This window comes from Oncorhynchus mykiss, chromosome 24, assembly GCF_013265735.2.
Source record: "Oncorhynchus mykiss isolate Arlee chromosome 24, USDA_OmykA_1.1, whole genome shotgun sequence".
In the NCBI taxonomy this organism is placed as follows: domain Eukaryota; kingdom Metazoa; phylum Chordata; class Actinopteri; order Salmoniformes; family Salmonidae; genus Oncorhynchus; species Oncorhynchus mykiss.
The window spans coordinates 44,682,616-44,697,377 of record NC_048588.1 but is presented as its reverse complement, the minus strand read 5'-3'; the positions used below and the strand labels follow the sequence as shown (position 1 = coordinate 44,697,377).

Here is a 14,762-nt window from a genome sequence, read left to right as displayed (position 1 = left end):
CTCTACATTCTACTGACTTCAGTGTCCCAGGTTCTCTACATTCTACTGACTTCAGTGTCCCAGGTTCTCTACATTCTACTGACTTCAGTGTCCCAGGTTCTCTACATTCTACTGACTTCAGTGTCCCAGGTTCTCTACATTCTACTGACTTCAGTGTCCCAGGTTCTCTACATTCTACTGACTTCAGTGTCCCAGGTTCTCTACATTCTACTGACTTCAGTGTCCCAGGTTCTCTACATTCTACTGACTTCAGTGTCCCAGGTTCTCTACATTCTACTGACTTCAGTGTCCCAGGTTCTCTACATTCTACTGACTTCAGTGTCCCAGGTTCTCTACATTCTACTGACTTCAGTGTCCCAGGTTCTCTACATTCTACTGACTTCAGTGTCCCAGGTTCTCTACATGCTTGCTACCTGCCTGGTATTCTACTGACATCAGTGTAATTGTGTGTGTGTGTGTGTGTGTGTTGGATGGATGGATGGATGACGCCTGTATTCATTGCCTAGTAGGCTGTAATTGACTTGTTGACTTGTTGAGCATGTATCTCGTATTGACTTGCAATGCTTTGCTTGGGCCCGGGCTTCCCTGTAGATTGTGATTATATCTATATTTTTGTTTCTCACCCTCTCTCCTCTCCTCCCCCTCTCCTCCCCCTCCCCTCCCCCTCTCAGCTGGAGATGGACAGAGTGTCCAGATGGACTCCATTAAGTCAGGCTTCGTGGGCTCCCAGGTGGAGCTGCGGTGTATCTTCGTTAATTCCAACCCTCCAGTCAAGATCTCTCAGGTGACGTGGCAGAAGTTCCTGAACGGCACCAAACAGAACGTGGCCATCGCCAACCCGTCGCTGGGGGTGTCCGTGCTCCCGCCCTTCAAGGAGAGGGTGACCTTCAAGCAGGCTGCGGTCCGCCACCGCACCCCGTCTCTGGAGGATACCACCATCATGTTCTCCAACCTGAGGCTGTCTGATGAGGCCGCATACATCTGCGAGTACACCACCTTCCCTGCTGGGAACCGAGAGAACATGGTCAACCTCACCGTGTTTGGTAAGGACTAGTTAAAATGATATAAACCTCACTGTGTTTGGTAAGGACTAGATAACACAATATAAACCTCACCGTGTTTGGTAAGAACTAGTAAACACAATATAAACCTCACCGTGTTTGGTAAGAACTAGATAACACAATATAAACCTCACCGTGTTTGGTAAGGACTAGTTGACACAACGTAAACCTCACCGTGTTTGGTAAGGACTAGTTAACACAACATAAACCTCACCGTGTTTGGTAAGGAAGGACTAGTAAACACAATATAAACCTCACCGTGTTTGGTAAGGACTAGTTGACACAACATAAACCTCACTGTGTTTGGTAAGGACTAGTTGACACAATATAAACCTCACCGTGTTTGGTAAGAACTAGTTAACACAACATAAACCTCACCGTGTTTGGTAAGGAAGGACTAGTAAACACAATATAAACCTCACCGTGTTTGGTAAGGACTAGTTAACACAATATAAACCTCACCGTGTTTGGTAAGGACTAGTTGACACAATATAAACCTCACCGTGTTTGGTAAGGAAGGACTAGTAAACACAATATAAACCTCACCGTGTTTGGTAAGGACTAGTTAACACAACATAAACCTCACCGTGTTTGGTAAGGACTAGTTAACACAATATAAACCTCACCGTGTTTGGTAAGAACTAGATAACACAACATAAACCTCACCGTGTTTGGTAAGGACTAGTTAACACAACATAAACCTCACCGTGTTTGGTAAGGACTAGTTAACACAATATAAACCTCACCGTGTTTGGTAAGAACTAGATAACACAATATAAACCTCACCGTGTTTGGTAAGGACTAGTTGACACAATATAAACCTCACCGTGTTTGGTAAGGAAGGACTAGTAAACACAATATAAACCTCACCGTGTTTGGTAAGGACTAGTTAACACAATATAAACCTCACCGTGTTTGGTAAGGACTAGTTAACACAACATAAACCTCACCGTGTTTGGTAAGGACTAGTTAACACAACATAAACCTCACCGTGTTTGGTAAGGACTAGTTAACACAATATAAACCTCACCGTGTTTGGTAAGAACTAGTTAACACAACATAAACCTCACCGTGTTTGGTAAGGAAGGACTAGTAAACACAATATAAACCTCACCGTGTTTGGTAAGGACTAGTTGACACAACATAAACCTCACTGTGTTTGGTAAGGACTAGTTGACACAATATAAACCTCACCGTGTTTGGTAAGAACTAGTTAACACAACATAAACCTCACCGTGTTTGGTAAGGAAGGACTAGTAAACACAATATAAACCTCACCGTGTTTGGTAAGGACTAGTTAACACAATATAAACCTCACCGTGTTTGGTAAGGACTAGTTGACACAATATAAACCTCACCGCGTTTGGTAAGGAAGGACTAGTAAACACAACATAAACCTCACCGTGTTTGGTAAGGACTAGTTAACACAACATAAACCTCACCGTGTTTGGTAAGGACTAGTTAACACAATATAAACCTCACCGTGTTTGGTAAGGACTAGTTGACACAACATAAACCTCACTGTGTTTGGTAAGAACTAGATAACACAATATAAACCTCACCGTGTTTGGTAAGGACTAGTTGACACAACATAAACCTCACCGTGTTTGGTAAGGACTAGTTGACACAACATAAACCTCACCGTGTTTGGTAAGGACTAGTTAACACAACATAAACCTCACCGTGTTTGGTAAGAACTAGATAACACAATATAAACCTCACCGTGTTTGGTAAGAACTAGTTAACACAACATAAACCTCACCGTGTTTGGTAAGAACTAGTTAACACAACATAAACCTCACCGTGTTTGGTAAGGAAGGACTAGTAAACACAATATAAACCTCACCGTGTTTGGTAAGGACTAGTTAACACAACATAAACCTCACCGTGTTTGGTAAGGACTAGTTGACACAACATAAACCTCACCATGTTTGGTAAGGACTAGTTGACACAACATAAACCTCACCGTGTTTGGTAAGGACTAGTTGACACAACATAAACCTCACCGTGTTTGGTAAGGACTAGTTGACACAACATAAACCTCACCGTGTTTGGTAAGAACTAGTTAACACAACATAAACCTCACCGTGTTTGGTAAGGACTAGTTAACACAACATAAACCTCACCGTGTTTGGTAAGGACTAGTTGACACAACATAAACCTCACCGTGTTTGGTAAGAACTAGTTAACACAACATAAACCTCACCGTGTTTGGTAAGGACTAGTTGACACAACATAAACCTCACCGTGTTTGGTAAGGACTAGTTAACACAACATAAACCTCACTGTGTTTGGTAAGGACTAGTAAACACAATATAAACCTCACCGTGTTTGGTAAGGACTATATAACACAATATAAACCTCACCGTGTTTGGTAAGGACTAGTTAACACAACATAAACCTCACCGTGTTTGGTAAGGACTAGTTGACACAACATAAACCTCACCGTGTTTGGTAAGGAAGGACTAGTAAACACAATATAAACCTCACCGTGTTTGGTAAGGACTAGTTGACACAACATAAACCTCACCGTGTTTGGTAAGAACTAGATAACACAACATAAACCTCACTGTGTTTGGTAAGGACTAGATAACACAATATAAACCTCACCGTGTTTGGTAAGAACTAGTTAACACAACATAAACCTCACCGTGTTTGGTAAGGACTAGTTAACACAACATAAACCTCACCGTGTTTGGTAAGAACTAGTTAACACAATATAAACCTCACCGTGTTTGGTAAGAACTAGTTAACACAATATAAACCTCACTGTGTTTGGTAAGGACTAGTTAACACAACATAAACCTCACCGTGTTTGGTAAGAACTAGATAACACAATATAAACCTCACCGTGTTTGGTAAGGACTAGATAACACAATATAAACCTCACCGTGTTTGGTAAGAACTAGATAACACAATATAAACCTCACCGTGTTTGGTAAGGACTAGATAACACAACATAAACCTCACCGTGTTTGGTAAGAACTAGATAACACAATATAAACCTCACCGTGTTTGGTAAGGACTAGTTAACACAATATAAACCTCACCGTGTTTGGTAAGGACTAGATAACACAATATAAACCTCACCGTGTTTGGTAAGAACTAGATAACACAATATAAACCTCACCGTGTTTGGTAAGGACTAGATAACACAACATAAACCTCACCGTGTTTGGTAAGAACTAGTTGACACAACATAAACCTCACCGTGTTTGGTAAGAACTAGATAACACAATATAAACCTCACCGTGTTTGGTAAGAACTAGTTAACACAACATAAACCTCACCGTGTTTGGTAAGGAAGGACTAGTAAACACAATATAAACCTCACCGTGTTTGGTAAGGACTAGTTAACACAACATAAACCTCACCGTGTTTGGTAAGGACTAGTTAACACAATATAAACCTCACCGTGTTTGGTAAGGAAGGACTAGTTAACACAACATAAACCTCACCGTGTTTGGTAAGAACTAGTTAACACAACATAAACCTCACCGTGTTTGGTAAGGAAGGACTAGTTAACACAACATAAACCTCACCGTGTTTGGTAAGGACTAGTTAACACAATATAAACCTCACCGTGTTTGGTAAGGAAGGACTAGTTAACACAACATAAACCTCACCGTGTTTGGTAAGAACTAGTTAACACAACATAAACCTCACCGTGTTTGGTAAGGAAGGACTAGTTAACACAACATAAACCTCACCGTGTTTGGTAAGGACTAGTTAACACAATATAAACCTCACCGTGTTTGGTAAGGAAGGACTAGTTGACACAACATAAACCTCACCGTGTTTGGTAAGGACTAGTTAACACAATATAAACCTCACCGTGTTTGGTAAGGAAGGACTAGTAAACACAATATAAACCTCACTGTGTTTGGTAAGAACTAGTTAACACAACATAAACCTCACCGTGTTTGGTAAGAACTAGATAACACAATATAAACCTCACCGTGTTTGGTAAGGACTAGATAACACAATATAAACCTCACCGTGTTTGGTAAGAACTAGATAACACAATATAAACCTCACCGTGTTTGGTAAGGACTAGTTAACACAACATAAACCTCACCGTGTTTGGTAAGGACTAGTTAACACAATATAAACCTCACCGTGTTTGGTAAGGACTAGTTGACACAACATAAACCTCACCGTGTTTGGTAAGGACTAGTTAACACAACATAAACCTCACTGTGTTTGGTAAGGACTAGTTAACACAATATAAACCTCACCGTGTTTGGTAAGGACTAGTTAACACAATATAAACCTCACTGTGTTTGGTAAGGACTAGTTAACACAACATAAACCTCACCGTGTTTGGTAAGAACTAGTTAACACAACATAAACCTCACCGTGTTTGGTAAGGACTAGTTGACACAACATAAACCTCACCGTGTTTGGTAAGGACTAGTTAACACAATATAAACCTCACCGTGTTTGGTAAGGACTAGTTGACACAACATAAACCTCACCGTGTTTGGTAAGGACTAGTTGACACAACATAAACCTCACCGTGTTTGCTAAGAACTAGATAACACAACATGAACCTCACTGTGTTTGGTAAGGACTAGATAACACAATATAAACCTCACCGTGTTTGGTAAGAACTAGTTAACACAACATAAACCTCACCGTGTTTGGTACGGACTAGTTAACACAACATAAACCTCACCGTGTTTGGTAAGAACTAGTTAACACAATATAAACCTCACCGTGTTTGGTAAGAACTAGTTAACACAATAGAAACCTCACTGTGTTTGGTAAGGACTAGTTAACACAACATAAACCTCACCGTGTTTGGTAAGAACTAGATAACACAATATAAACCTCACCGTGTTTGGTAAGGACTAGATAACACAATATAAACCTCACCGTGTTTGGTAAGAACTAGATAACACAATATAAACCTCACCGTGTTTGGTAAGGACTAGATAACACAACATAAACCTCACCGTGTTTGGTAAGAACTAGATAACACAATATAAACCTCACCGTGTTTGGTAAGGACTAGTTAACACAATATAAACCTCACCGTGTTTGGTAAGGACTAGATAACACAATATAAACCTCACCGTGTTTGGTAAGAACTAGATAACACAATATAAACCTCACCGTGTTTGGTAAGGACTAGATAACACAACATAAACCTCACCGTGTTTGGTAAGAACTAGTTGACACAACATAAACCTCACCGTGTTTGGTAAGAACTAGATAACACAATATAAACCTCACCGTGTTTGGTAAGAACTAGTTAACACAACATAAACCTCACCGTGTTTGGTAAGGAATGACTAGTAAACACAATATAAACCTCACCGTGTTTGGTAAGGACTAGTTAACACAACATAAACCTCACCGTGTTTGGTAAGGACTAGTTAACACAATATAAACCTCACCGTGTTTGGTAAGGAAGGACTAGTTAACACAACATAAACCTCACCGTGTTTGGTAAGAACTAGTTAACACAACATAAACCTCACCGTGTTTGGTAAGGAAGGACTAGTTAACACAACATAAACCTCACCGTGTTTGGTAAGGACTAGTTAACACAACATAAACCTCACCGTGTTTGGTAAGGAAGGACTAGTTAACACAACATAAACCTCACCGTGTTTGGTAAGGACTAGTTAACACAATATAAACCTCACCGTGTTTGGTAAGGAAGAACTAGTTAACACAACATAAACCTCACCGTGTTTGGTAAGAACTAGTTAACACAACATAAACCTCACCGTGTTTGGTAAGGAAGGACTAGTTAACACAACATAAACCTCACCGTGTTTGGTAAGGACTAGTTAACACAATATAAACCTCACCGTGTTTGGTAAGGAAGGACTAGTTGACACAACATAAACCTCACCGTGTTTGGTAAGGACTAGTTAACACAATATAAACCTCACCGTGTTTGGTAAGGAAGGACTAGTAAACACAATATAAACCTCACTGTCTTTGGTAAGAACTAGTTAACACAACATAAACCTCACCGTGTTTGGTAAGAACTAGATAACACAATATAAACCTCACCGTGTTTGGTAAGGACTAGATAACACAATATAAACCTCACCGTGTTTGGTAAGAACTAGATAACACAATATAAACCTCACCGTGTTTGGTAAGGACTAGTTAACACAACATAAACCTCACCGTGTTTGGTAAGGACTAGTTAACACAATATAAACCTCACCGTGTTTGGTAAGGACTAGTTGACACAACATAAACCTCACCGTATTTGGTAAGGACTAGTTAACACAACATAAACCTCACTGTGTTTGGTAAGGACTAGTTAACACAATATAAACCTCACCGTGTTTGGTAAGGACTAGTTAACACAATATAAACCTCACTGTGTTTGGTAAGGACTAGTTAACACAACATAAACCTCACCGTGTTTGGTAAGAACTAGTTAACACAACATAAACCTCACCGTGTTTGGTAAGGAAGGACTAGTTAACACAACATAAACCTCACCGTGTTTGGTAAGGACTAGTTAACACAATATAAACCTCACCGTGTTTGGTAAGGACTAGTTGACACAACATAAACCTCACCGTGTTTGGTAAGGACTAGTTGACACAACATAAACCTCACCGTGTTTGCTAAGAACTAGATAACACAATATAAACCTCACCGTGTTTGGTAAGGACTAGTTAACACAATATAAACCTCACCGTGTTTGGTAAGGACTAGTTAACACAATATAAACCTCACTGTGTTTGGTAAGGACTAGTTAACACAACATAAACCTCACCGTGTTTGGTAAGGACTAGTTAACACAATATAAACCTCACTGTGTTTGGTAAGGACTAGTTAACACAACATAAACCTCACCGTGTTTGGTAAGAACTAGATAACACAATATAAACCTCACCGTGTTTGGTAAGGACTAGTTGACACAATATAAACCTCACCGTGTTTGGTAAGGACTATATAACACAATATAAACCTCACCGTGTTTGGTAAGGACTAGTTGACACAATATAAACCTCACCGTGTTTGGTAGGAACTAGATAACACAATATAAACCTCACCGTGTTTGGTAAGGACTAGATAACACAACATAAACCTCACCGTGTTTGGTAAGAACTAGTTGACACAACATAAACCTCACCGTGTTTGGTAAGAACTAGATAACACAATATAAACCTCACCGTGTTTGGTAAGAACTAGTTAACACAACATAAACCTCACCGTGTTTGGTAAGGAATGACTAGTAAACACAATATAAACCTCACCGTGTTTGGTAAGGACTAGTTAACACAACATAAACCTCACCGTGTTTGGTAAGGACTAGTTAACACAATATAAACCTCACCGTGTTTGGTAAGGAAGGACTAGTTAACACAACATAAACCTCACCGTGTTTGGTAAGAACTAGTTAACACAACATAAACCTCACCGTGTTTGGTAAGGAAGGACTAGTTAACACAACATAAACCTCACCGTGTTTGGTAAGGACTAGTTAACACAACATAAACCTCACCGTGTTTGGTAAGGAAGGACTAGTTAACACAACATAAACCTCACCGTGTTTGGTAAGGACTAGTTAACACAATATAAACCTCACCGTGTTTGGTAAGGAAGGACTAGTTAACACAACATAAACCTCACCGTGTTTGGTAAGAACTAGTTAACACAACATAAACCTCACCGTGTTTGGTAAGGAAGGACTAGTTAACACAATATAAACCTCACCGTGTTTGGTAAGGAAGGACTAGTTGACACAACATAAACCTCACCGTGTTTGGTAAGGACTAGTTAACACAATATAAACCTCACCGTGTTTGGTAAGGAAGGACTAGTAAACACAATATAAACCTCACTGTGTTTGGTAAGAACTAGTTAACACAACATAAACCTCACCGTGTTTGGTAAGAACTAGATAACACAATATAAACCTCACCGTGTTTGGTAAGGACTAGATAACACAATATAAACCTCACCGTGTTTGGTAAGAACTAGATAACACAATATAAACCTCACTGTGTTTGGTAAGGACTAGTTAACACAACATAAACCTCACCGTGTTTGGTAAGGACTAGTTAACACAATATAAACCTCACCGTGTTTGGTAAGGACTAGTTGACACAACATAAACCTCACCGTGTTTGGTAAGGACTAGTTAACACAACATAAACCTCACTGTGTTTGGTAAGGACTAGTTAACACAATATAAACCTCACCGTGTTTGGTAAGGACTAGTTAACACAATATAAACCTCACTGTGTTTGGTAAGGACTAGTTAACACAACATAAACCTCACCGTGTTTGGTAAGAACTAGTTAACACAACATAAACCTCACCGTGTTTGGTAAGGAAGGACTAGTTAACACAACATAAACCTCACCGTGTTTGGTAAGGACTAGTTAACACAATATAAACCTCACCGTGTTTGGTAAGGACTAGTTGACACAACATAAACCTCACCGTGTTTGGTAAGGACTAGTTGACACAACATAAACCTCACCGTGTTTGCTAAGAACTAGATAACACAATATAAACCTCACCGTGTTTGGTAAGGACTAGTTAACACAATATAAACCTCACCGTGTTTGGTAAGGACTAGTTAACACAATATAAACCTCACTGTGTTTGGTAAGGACTAGTTAACACAACATAAACCTCACCGTGTTTGGTAAGGACTAGTTAACACAATATAAACCTCACTGTGTTTGGTAAGGACTAGTTAACACAACATAAACCTCACCGTGTTTGGTAAGAACTAGATAACACAATATAAACCTCACCGTGTTTGGTAAGGACTAGTTGACACAATATAAACCTCACCGTGTTTGGTAAGGACTATATAACACAATATAAACCTCACCGTGTTTGGTAAGGACTAGTTGACACAACATAAACCTCACCGTGTTTGGTAAGGACTTGCTAGTCACAACACAGTATGACTAGTCATAAGTAAATGTTACAGTAATGTGAGATAATGGCTGTAATTTGAAAAGAGAGATGGTAAGGTAGCACATTACTGAAAAAAGAAAGACCCTTCAACTGGGTATGGTGTCGTGTGCATTCATAAGGTCACTCAGGGCTCTAACCTTGGGAAACATGTCAGGCCACTCAGCCAGCCTGTGTTTCTGTGAAGGTGTTGGAGATGTGATATATTCTATTCATATAGATTACCCCAGAAGGAACACTCAGACAAAAAGCACACAGACATATTGCTTTCATGCAACTGGAGAATGTAGAAATAAATAAATATACAAGCAGCTGAAAGAGAAATCAATAAACCCATTTAGTATGCATGTTTCTGCCCCGGAGGACTTTCTGACTATGGAGTTATCCCATTGTTTGGGACAGAGTGAGAAGCAGTGAGAGAGAGAGCGACAGACTCTACAGAGAGAGAGACTCTACATAGAGAGAGAGAGAGACTACAGACAGAGAGAGAGAGAGAGACTACAGAGAGAGAGACTACAGATGGATAGAGACTACAGAGAGAGAGAGAGAGAGAGAGATAGAGACTCTACAGAGAGAGAGAGGGAGAAAGACTACAAGGAGAGAGACTACAGAGAGAGAGAGAGACTACAGAGAGATAGAGAGAGACTACAGACAGAGAGAGAGAGAGAGACTACATAGAGAGACTACAGAGGGAGAGACTACAGAGAGAGCAACTACAGAGAGAGAGAGAGACTCTACAGAGAGAGACTACGGACATAGAGAGAGAGAGACTACAGAGGGAGAGAGACTACAGAGAGAGAGACTACAGAGAGAGAGAGAGAGACTCTACAGAGAGAGACAGACTCTACAGAGAGAGAGAGAGAGAGACTCTACAGAGAGAGAGAGAGAGAGAGAGACTCTACTGAGAGAGAGAGAGACAGCCTCTACAGACAGAGAGAGAGACTCTACAGACAGAGAGAGAGAGAGAGAGAGAGAGAGAGAGACAGACAATACAGAGAGAGAGAAAGAGAGAGAGAGAGACTCTACTGAGAGAGAGAGACAGCCTCTACAGACAGAGAGAGAGACTCTACAGACAGACAGAGTGAGAGAGAGAGAGAGAGAGAGACAGACAATACAGAGAGAGAGAAAGAGAGAGAGAGAGACAGACTCTACAGAGAGAGAGAGAGAGAGAGCGAGAGAGACTCTACAGAGAGAGAGAGAGAGAGAGAGAGACTCTACAGTCCCTGTAGCTCCATCAGCCTTCTCTTAAGTAGTGACCAGTCCCTGTAGCTCCATCAGCCTTGTCTTAAGTAGTGACCAGTCCCTGTTGCTCCATCAGCCTTGTCTTAAGTATATATAGTATAATATAGTGCCCTACTTTTGACAAGGGACCACAGGGCCCTCGTTGGGTTGTGTTGGGTGCCTGAGGAGAGTGTGTGTGCTGTGTGTTTTGTCAGCTGACAGTCAGTGAATGCCAGGAAACCTACGTGACAATAACCGACTGACAGTGTTCAAAGAGGCCCCTTCATATCATAGCTATCTGCAGCTCTGCACAACGCTGCCATTCATATCATAACTATCTATTCATATCTGATCTAGACCTGCAGTTTGATTGAGCAGTCTCTCTTGTTTACCTGAACCTCCTTTTTGATGTAACAACAGTAAATTGCTAATTGGCAGCCCTCAAAGGATTTCAATTGGAACACTTTGTGCCTTTGGAAATGCAAGAGACTTCTGCATCTGTTGAAGATTCCTGATAACTGGATTTGACTTTGAGCACGTCAGGGACAGATGAAAACCGGTTCCTTTCAGCTCGTCAGGGACAGAGGAAAACCGGTTCCTTTCAGCTCGTCAGTGACAGAGGAAAACCGGTTCCTTTCAGCACATCAGGGACAGAGGAAAACCGGTTCCTTTCAGCTCGTCAGTGACAGAGGAAAACCGGTTCCTTTCAGCACATCAGGGACAGAGGAAAACCGGTTCCTTTCAGCTCGTCAGGGACAGAGGAAAACCGGTTCCTTTCAGCACATCAGGGACAGAGGAAAACCGGTTCCTTTCAGCACATCAGGGACAGAGGAAAACCGGTTCCTTTCAGCACATCAGGGACAGAGGAAAACCGGTTCCTTTCAGCACGTCAGGGACAGAGAAAAACCGGTTCCTTTCAGCTCGTCAGTGACAGAGGAAACCCGGTTCCTTTCAGCACATCAGGGACAGAGGAAAACCGGTTCCTTTCAGCACATCAGGGACAGAGGAAAACCGGTTCCTTTCAGCTCGTCAGGGACAGAGGAAAACCGGTTCCTTTCAGCACGTCAGGGACAGAGGAAAACCGGTTCCTTTCAGCTCGTCAGGGACAGAGGAAAACCGGTTCCTTTCAGCTCGTCAGTGACAGAGGAAAACCGGTTCCTTTCAGCACATCAGGGACAGAGGAAAACCGGTTCCTTTCAGCTCGTCAGTGACAGAGGAAAACCGGTTCCTTTCAGCACATCAGGGACAGAGGAAAACCGGTTCCTTTCAGCTCGTCAGGGACAGAGGAAAACCGGTTCCTTTCAGCACATCAGGGACAGAGGAAAACCGGTTCCTTTCAGCACATCAGGGACAGAGGAAAACCGGTTCCTTTCAGCACATCAGGGACAGAGGAAAACCGGTTCCTTTCAGCACGTCAGGGACAGAGAAAAACCGGTTCCTTTCAGCTCGTCAGTGACAGAGGAAACCCGGTTCCTTTCAGCACATCAGGGACAGAGGAAAACCGGTTCCTTTCAGCACATCAGGGACAGAGGAAAACCGGTTCCTTTCAGCTCGTCAGGGACAGAGGAAAACCGGTTCCTTTCAGCACGTCAGGGACAGAGGAAAACCGGTTCCTTTCAGCTCGTCAGGGACAGAGGAAAACCGGTTCCTTTCAGCTCGTCAGGGACAGAGGAAAACCGGTTCCTTTCAGCACATCAGGGACAGAGGAAAAACGGTTCCTTTCTTGATTCAAATCACCACAAGACCTTTCCTCCCTCCACCTCAGATTCATTAACTTCAAATATAAATGTATCAGTCAATCTGAAGATTAACGTTGAAGTGAAGTAGAAATAATTAAATAGAGAGATATCAGTCAATCTGAAGATTAACGTTGAAGTGAAGTAGAAGTAATTAAATAGAGAGATATCAGTCAATCTGAAGATTAACGTAGAAGTGAAGTAGAAGTAATTAAATAGAGAGATATCAGTCAATCTGAAGATTAACGTTGAAGTGAAGTAGAAATAATTAAATAGAGAGATATCAGTCAATCTGAAGATTAACGTAGAAGTGAAGTAGAAATAATTAAATAGAGAGATATCAGTCAATCTGAAGATTAACGTAGAAGTGAAGTAGAAATAATTAAATAGAGAGATATCAGTCAATCTGAAGATTAACGTTGAATTGAAATATAAATCCTTAAACACCTAAAAGGGAATTATCTTGAAAGAAAAATACACACAAACCACTTACTTCACAGTTAAATGTATAATGTTTTAATGAAAGGCATTGGCATTGAGATGTTGATAATCCATTTATTCTCTCTCTTCCTTCCAGCGCGACCTCTGACCCGAATGACCTTGACCACGCCTACCATCGTGGCCCGCCCCCAGAAGCGTAAGATGACTGTGGCAACATGCCTCTCGGCCAATGGGAAGCCTCAGAGCGTGATCAAGTGGGACACGAGGCTGAAGGGTGAGGCCACGTTCCAGGAGACGCAGAACAGCAACGGCACGGTGACCGTCCGCAGTAACTATGTGGTCGTGCCAAGCAGAGAGACACACAAACAGAAACTCACCTGCATCGTAACCTACCGCAACGAGAGGATTACCGACAGTGTCGTGCTCAACGTGCAGTGTGAGTTAGCGCCGTTATTTTCATGTCAATCATTCAATTTTTTGGGACATGTCGTCCCATTGAGGTTGGAATACCTGTTTATTTAACCATGTAGTCCCATTGAGGTTAGAATTCCTCTATATTTAACCATGTAGTCCCAATGAGGTTAGAATACCTGTTTATTTAACCATGTAGTCCCAATGAGGTTAGAATACCTGTTTATTTACCATGTAGTCCCAATGAGGTTAGAATACCTGTTTATTTACCATGTAGTCCCAATGAGGTTAGAATACCTGTTTATTTAACCATGTAGTCCCAATGAGGTTAGAATACCTGTTTATTTAACCATGTAGTCCCAATGAGGTTAGAATACCTCTATATTTAACCATGTAGTCCCATTGAGGTTAGAATACCTGTTTATTTAACCATGTAGTCCCAATGAGGTTAGAATACCTCTATATTTAACCATGTAGTCCCAATGAGGTTAGAATACCTGTTTATTTACCATGTAGTCCCATTGAGGTTAGAATACCTGTTTATTTACCATGTAGTCCCATTGAGGTTAGAATACCTGTTTATTTACCATGTAGTCCCAATGAGGTTGGAATACCTGTTTATTTAACCATGTAGTCCCAATGAGGTTAGAATACCTCTATATTTAACCATGTAGTCCCATTGAGGTTAGAATACCTGTTTATTTAACCATGTAGTCCCAATGAGGTTAGAATACCTCTATATTTACCATGTAGTCCCATTGAGGTTAGAATACCTCTATATTTAACCATGTAGTCCCATTGAGGTTAGAATACCTGTTTATTTAACCATGTAGTCCCAATGAGGTTAGAATACCTCTATATTTAACCATGTAGTCCCATTGAGGTTAGAATACCTCTATATTTAACCATGTAGTCCCATTGAGGTTAGAATACCTGTTTATTTAACCATGTAGTCCCAATGAGGTTAGAATACCTC

General features: G+C 41.1%; 1 protein-coding gene across 3 annotated transcripts in view; it reads left to right on the top strand.

The window, feature by feature from the left end:
• LOC118943990 (nectin-1-like) overlaps nucleotides 1-14,762 on the top strand; it is a 571,645-nt gene that overhangs the window by 201,055 nt on the left and 355,828 nt on the right. For all 3 annotated transcript variants that reach the window (XM_036961057.1, XM_036961060.1, XM_036961059.1), the window contains exons 2-3: nucleotides 672-1,043; nucleotides 13,512-13,811. In XM_036961057.1, coding sequence (XP_036816952.1) covers nucleotides 672-1,043; nucleotides 13,512-13,811 — 672 coding nt within the window. The remainder of the gene's footprint in view (nucleotides 1-671; nucleotides 1,044-13,511; nucleotides 13,812-14,762) is intronic.